General features: G+C 41.0%; 1 protein-coding gene across 1 annotated transcript in view; it reads left to right on the top strand.

Annotated features, from left to right (window-relative positions):
• Window positions 1-769: 769 nt before the first annotated feature.
• BMPER (BMP binding endothelial regulator) overlaps window positions 770-7,215 on the top strand; it is a 148,299-nt gene continuing 141,853 nt past the window's right edge. The window contains exons 1-2 of the mRNA XM_010582838.1: window positions 770-787; window positions 843-956. Of these exons, the coding sequence (XP_010581140.1) occupies window positions 770-787; window positions 843-956 (132 nt within the window). The remainder of the gene's footprint in view (window positions 788-842; window positions 957-7,215) is intronic.

Raw genomic sequence — 7,215 nt, 5'->3', positions numbered from 1 at the left:
GGGGGGGGGGGGGCCGCTGGCGCGCAGGCTGTGCGGTGCCCATCTGCCGCCGGGACCCGCCGTCGAGCGCGGGGGCTGCCCGGCATTTCGGGGAAGGGCGGAGGGCTGGAGGTGTAACTGCGTGGTTTGGGACAGGTGATCACAGGAACTATGGTGTCATCCCCCCTCCCCCCCCCTTTTTTTTTATTTTCTTTTTTTTCCCCCTTTTTTCCCCCACTTCCCCTTGAGGGTTATGTTTTCCTGCTCTCTGGGGCATGGAGGGAACCGCTGAATCAACTTCTAGTGCAAGTGAGGAGCTATTAGGTTTCAAGAAGTGATTCCAACATGACACAATGCTGGCTAAGCAGCGCTAGGGCCATAAAGGGATTTCTAATTTGATTCCGTTTGACAGTCAGCCTGCTAATTTTGGCTCATTTGCCACTTGGCTGTCATGCATTGAAAGGATTCTTGGTTTAGGGCTCATGCTGTACTCCCGGTCCAAGTCCTTGGAGTGTAACAGACAGCTTCCTACTGATTTCAGTGAGCTCTGGATCCATCGTTATAGAAGTATCCTGCTTTGCGTGGAGTACTCATTATTCTCCACGCATCATCTGGGAAGAGAAAAAGCATCCTTCTTTGCTATAACTGGGGCACAAAGAAAGTCTAGGTTTGTGCGGCAACAAAAGGCCAGTCATTTCACAGTTGCCTTTGGAATCTTACAGAAACTCTGAACATCCCTGCTTGCTTAAAACGGGCAAATTAAGGCAAGATTTAAAATTGAAGGCTAGGAATGGGGCAGGGGTTAAACGTGAGTGGGACAAGGACAGTTTCCAAAACCAGCTGGGGGAATTTAAACATGTCAGTATTTTAATTTTTTTATTTCTATTTCAGGATCCGTTGCAAAATGTGAAAATGAAGGGGAAATTCTGCAGATACCATTTATCACAGACAACCCTTGTATAATGTGTGTTTGCCTGGTAAGTTTGGATTTCAGATAGTAAGAATATTCAGGCCTGTACTAAAAGTAACTGCACAGAGAGGGGAATATTTCACATAATCAAATCTTGAGTGCCTCTGTCGCCTTTATGTAACACAAGGTTATCTCAGAGCTGAGCTAATGGAAAGTAATCCAATCCATGATCTGGCAATCATTTCTTTGACTTTAAAACTCTCAGGCACAAAGTTGTAGTTGACTTTAATATGACATTGTGAAACCGCATTTACCATGTGAATTTGGAGGCAGAACTGTTTTCGCAAAGTCAGGGGGGCACACAAAAGCCTTTGTGCATAGCTCAGCAGAGAGCGCGAAAGGTAAGGTTTGGAAATGCTGCTGCTTCGAGCTCCCATGTGCTTAGTTTCACACGCCAGTGGCTGAGGAGCTGCACAAGGGTGCAAGGTGAAGGCTGCAATGTGACTATACATGGTGTGGTAAGATGACAGCGAAAGCACAAGTGATGCTTTTGTTGGAGTGCTTTGTTCCAAGGATGACACTGCCTGCTGTGCTGGAAATTCAGTGGTTAATAACGTCACTAGCTGATACACATTTTGGGAAGAAATGTTCCTTTTCCTTGTAACTCTGCTTCAGAGTTAAGCATTTTTGGGAGCAATTCAGCTGGACAAGCCAAGGCTTAGGAGATATCGAAAAACAGTTGTTCTAAATAAAACTTCCTACAATATATTTAAAAAAGAAAGCCATAAACCTTAATTTGCTGTTGAATGCAAAGAAAAGTATAGACCAGAAAGCACTGTGTTTTACATTTTGGAAGTTATAGAGTAGCTGAAGGTACAGAATGCGTTCTACTTCAGGACTAAAATATCCGGACACCCTCTCCCCCCCCTTCTATTATTGCTATTAATATTATTAGCATTAGCCAGCATTATTATAAGTCTATAAAAGACTTAACGAATTGTTTCAGACTGCCTTTTAGAAGGCAATTTTGGCAACTGTAGGACCCTGATCTTGAGCCCCCTGAGATTGATGTATATCGCTGCACTGAGTTCAAAAGATTTTAAGTGAGGCTCAGTGATAACTTCTTAGCTAGTAGTGATAAAGAGTAAGTTATTGATTCTTCTGAGTAGAGGGGATGGGAAAAGGAGGAGTGTGGGATGTGGTGAGTAAAGAAATCAAAGGGAAAAACAAAAAAAGAGATGAAGCTGTGTTTTATCATGGATCACCTTCCCAAATATGTCTGCCACCACTCTTGCTAATGGAAGCTGGTGTTAACCAGCGAGGAAGCAATTTATCTGTGAAAGAGCAGAAGTTCAGTCTTGGGCATCAGGGCAATAATGCATCAGGGTAAAATACTTGTATTTATAGATCTCTCTAGACCTTGGCTTTATTAAATCAATGAGCACCCTTTTAGTGTATGAACATGAAGAACTGCAGAAAACATTGGATGTAAGAACTCTAAATCTCTGCGGTTTGTAGGGCTTACTTTAGTGAAATGGCAGCTGAGGGCATTTGGCTCCCTGCTATGCAAGGAGGACACTACGTTTTATTAAGAATACAGATGTCTAGCAAGTTACTGAAGTTACCTGCACTGGATACACTCTGTTTTATTTCTGTCAAAGGATAGATGTGATCTCTGTTTCTTGAGCTGGAAGCTGGGAGACCTGGTTGAGGAGAAGGAAACAAGTCTGGAGATACTGACTTTAGTGCTGTGCAGCATCCAAAGCAATGACTTATTGGACAGCCTGTTGCTGAAATCTTTGTTCAGGCCTGCCACAAGGGAAAAGATCAATTTTAAGAGGTCTGGGGAGAGCAGAAACAGAAGAAATGATGTGGTGATTTGTGACCAGGAGGGAAGAGAGAACCAGGTTTCCTTACATCCAACTAGAAATATTGATTGTTTAATAGTGATTCAGTGAGGAACTTTCTCTGGAAGACTGATCATACTTTTCAAGGGCAAACCTGATGGATGTTCATATTGTAAGAAGTAAGCAACTAAAAAGAGAGCTTAATCAGCTGTTCCAGGAAGGAAGCAATTGCTGTCCAGGAGAGGACAGAAAATTCAACAGAAGGCACTTGTGTTAAAAACACCAGTAAAGCGAGTAACTGAAATACTGGATTGGATTATGGCAGGTCTCCCCTAGCAGTGACACATGTCCATGACTGCAAGCTGCCGTAAATAACCGCACAAGTTACAGAAATCTGAATGGCTCTGGGAAGAAGAGGAATATCTAAATAACTCCCTTCCAGGAGTTCTCCTATCTCACAAATGAGAGGAGACAGAACTGAAATGCAGGAACCAAATCATCAAGTGTTTGACAGAACTGACTCTGCAGGTTGTGTCCTGCGGAGCAGGGGGATGCATCCCAGCAAGGGGGAAAGAGGGAGGCAGCATAAGCAAAGCGGTGTCCAGCTTTCTCTTAACAGGCTCAATCAGTTGGGAGGGCAAAGTGACAGGTAGTACCAGAAGAGCAAATGTGGTAAAAACTGGAAATTCGTAGGTTATGAGTAAATTGAAATAATGCGACAGAGACTGCAAAGAGCAATTACAAATGCAATTCCTTATACACTGCTGAAAAGTCTTGGTAGGAAGACCAAAACCAACAGTTGTCTTTCCTCATTGATTAGCGGAGACAGGGCAGAGTGATTTTCATGACAGGAACATGAGCAGGAACAAGGCAGATAGAGCAGACACAGGCTTCTGGGGGCACTGCTTCAATAAAGCTTCTAGCTCTTGTTTTAGAGTTACTGGTAACACAAACCCCTGAATCTTGAATACAAAAGGGACACTGGTGGGGATCTCCTAGAGATAGCCAAGTCTGGCTACCAAACAAGATGAGTTCATTCTGGAGCATCTGCTGTAACATGTGGAAAGAGAAGTTGTGGTGTTACGGAAATTCAGACTGGGCGACATGTGCTGGAGATTTCATATATGGTACATAGTGAGTCACTCACTTCTAAAGTATAGGTAATGCTTTTCTAATAAACAGGCACTGCACCCACCATGGGATAACTCTGTTTTGGACTTCCCTACTTGTTGAAATGAAATCTGGTGGAGTGCACAGAACAGCACTGTTGCTTGCCCTTAATATAAGGGAACAGGTAAGACTAAGAGTGTGTATGTGTGTGTGTAAATGTAGACTGTAGCTCTGTATGCAAGAACTACCAGCCGAACAAGCCACTATGGCTAAAATCTAGAGTTCCCTGATTTGTAATTTATACGTCTCTACTTTATGGTCTTAATAATACCCATACAAATGGTCATTTTTAACATCTGTAAGACAATAGTTTTAATGGGAGCTTTTACAATTACACTTCAGCAATGGTATGTTGCTGTCCAACTAATCATCTCTAAGCACTTAGTAAACACGGATGAATATGATCTCCAAAGAACTGGTCATTATTATGGCTGACTGCAAGAAGTGGCCTTTTTTTTTATATTTTTTTTTTTATTTTTTTAGAGAAAAACATGAAAGTCAAAGAAAGACTGTGGTTTATCCACAAGGAATTTCTTGTAGGGCTGTGATGAAAGCTCAGGTCACCTAACTCCTGGTCTAATGGTTTGACTACAAAGCCATCCCTTCTCACTTCATGCACTTCCACTTTACAAGTGGATGTGGGTGTTATAGTCACGGTATGAACACACTCATTTTCTTTTTTGTCTTTGTGACAAGGGGCAGGCTGCACATATGCCAGGTTTTTGGTGTGTCTGCTCTCCTGAGCTTGTTCTGAGGCATGGATGGGCAAAGGCAAATTAAAGCTGACTTCATGATCCAGAGGTTTTGAGAACTATGATTTATGACTTGCTGTTGCTATCTGCAAGATGCTGTTAGAGCTAATGTGCTTTGGTCTTCTGCTGCCTTCCACTTCAAATGTCTGTGGTTCCATATCTCTGAGGAGATATGCTATCTCTGGAAAACTATCATGCCACCTGGCTTTCCATAGGGTTTGAGATACTGGAATAATGCAAAGCAGGCTGAAGGCAATTGAAAGTACCTGCTTTCCTGTGCATTCACCTTACATGCTGTTAAACACAGAAACTGGAGAAAGCACTGGCATCCTTAGTACTTAGAGCCAATGGGTAAAACAGATATAGAGAAGTTGCACTGGAAAATTGTTTTTATTGAAGCTAGGTCACGTCAAAAGTGCAGAATGGCCTACTTGTGAAGTGCCATGGCTGAGCATCCCATTGCAACCATGTTTATGGCTAAAGACTTTTCTGATGAAAGGATGCAAAAAGCTCTAAGCTGACGCAAGCTCTGTATCAGGAGAAGGTGAACAACTGCAAGGAAATGCTGGATGTGATGGGCAGTAACAAGGACTAAGTCAACCAACTCTGTGAAGGAAAAATATTGTTGTCAAAAAAAGGGAAACTATTATTTCAGATAATGATGTGGCCTATGACAGTACAAAAAAAATATATGTTAGAGAACATATGACTGTGAAATTATTTTCTCCTTAGCGGTCAATAGTAAGAAAATCTCATGTCCTGCTGGCTTCTGAAAATCAAAGTATTGAAATGATGGGTTATCAAGTCAACTGAAAAAGGTTTGCCTTTTAAAGAACTTGTCTGAATTGGCAGTTATGGTTATAGGTAAAAATATATAATCTTGATGGTATTCATAATGGAATTATATCAATTCAGTTTGAGAAATTGATTCTTTTATTCCAGTTATTAAATGCTTTAAGACTGCAAGCGGTTATAACTACAGTACCTAATGCAAAAATTCTTTTCTAAAAATATTCTCCCACATCTGTGGAAAAAATGAGTTTATTTCAATTCATGGGAGCATTTCACACGCCTTGCGCAGTTTGAGGAACACAAACATGTCATGTATGACAGCTTCAGATCTTTATATCTCACATGTGAAAGTTTTGGGCTGAGGGTAGTGGAGGCATGAGTAAATTTCTGTTAATAGAAACAAAACTTCATCAATATGAAAAATTACCAAGTTTGGGACTTTTTGTGTATTGAGGATTTGAAAATGTTAGGGGGAAATGCTATTAACAGAATATTGGGGGAACTTTTGATTAGATTTCTTTTACATGGGTGTCAGCATATAAAATAGGCATGAAATATTTAAGTTCAACTCTGGTACAAGTATGGTAAATGATCAAGTAAAGCAGAGTTTTCATTGGTAGAGCTTTTTGGCTGGAAGGTATCTAAAACTCAAAATAGAAGTAGGCTCACACCTGATATTATGGCATTTGCTTTCAAGAAATATATACTTCAACATATGCGTGGAAAAGACATAAAAATGCTACAGTCCGTTGGAAATAGGTGAAATGAGAACCTGTGTATAATTACAGGACGAGAATGTAAAAACACCACAGAATTAACTTAGCCTGAATTAAACTTCTGAGTGCTGAGTTTTTTGAAGGTGAGATGAGCTCAGCAGTGACAATGATGACAGGTGGTGGTGCCAGTGGTGGTGAGGAGAGCCATGTCATTTCATGCTCGTTTATCATCATCTGTGTGGACCCCAAACACCTTGCCAGAAGCAAGCGGAGATCCAAGAATAACCTATCCATTGGCCAGTGGTGTATGTAGTTTTAAAATGAACGTACCAAAAATGCCAGCTGAAGGGGACAGGTGAGAAGCCAGGAACTGCAAGGAAACAGATAAGTATACCTCAGCTAACAGTGGCCTTCACATTGCAACAGCTTTTTTTTTTTTATTTTTTCAAGAGAATGAAAGGTTTTATTTTCAATGTGTTTTTTTGTGGGGAGAAAAGGTCTTTTATTTTTTTTTTTATTTTTCCAAAATACTTTAGAACAAAGTGACTTGTGTCAAGAAACAGCTGATAAAAGCCAGCAGTGATCTTGACAAACCACATCTAAACCAGTGCCATTTCCCCCACCTTTTTTCCTTCCCCCTTCCCTCATGCCTGCGCCTCAAACTTGCCAACTGCACCTGAGGAGTGGTAATCATAAGTCTTAACCTTTTATCACCTAAATCCAGAACAGAAGGAAGTAAATGTGAGCCAGAAAGTGTAACTGAGTGTTGGAAACCTGAGAAAAGTTTGGAGACAGGAGCTCAGGAAACTAGAAATCAGAGCTTTGCTTGGCATAAGTTTTATTCAGCATGAAACATCATTCTGTAGGTTAAATTTCTGCTTTTAAATCCAAATGTGCAATGTAGAATTTGACCTTTGCTCATAAAATTACATTAAATTTGTCATTATAAGACCTAGTGTTCTACCTAGCTTGAGCCGACAGAGTAGTGAAACTAAGTGCAAGCAAACCAAAAAATTGGTGAAATAACCTCAACCCATAGTCCTCCCTGC

The sequence above is a fragment of the Haliaeetus leucocephalus genome, unplaced genomic scaffold, assembly GCF_000737465.1.
Source record: "Haliaeetus leucocephalus isolate CR32 unplaced genomic scaffold, Haliaeetus_leucocephalus-4.0 Scaffold83, whole genome shotgun sequence".
In the NCBI taxonomy this organism is placed as follows: Eukaryota; Metazoa; Chordata; class Aves; order Accipitriformes; family Accipitridae; genus Haliaeetus; species Haliaeetus leucocephalus.
The sequence above is the reverse complement of the archived record's forward strand: the minus strand, read 5'-3'. Positions and strand labels throughout refer to the sequence as shown.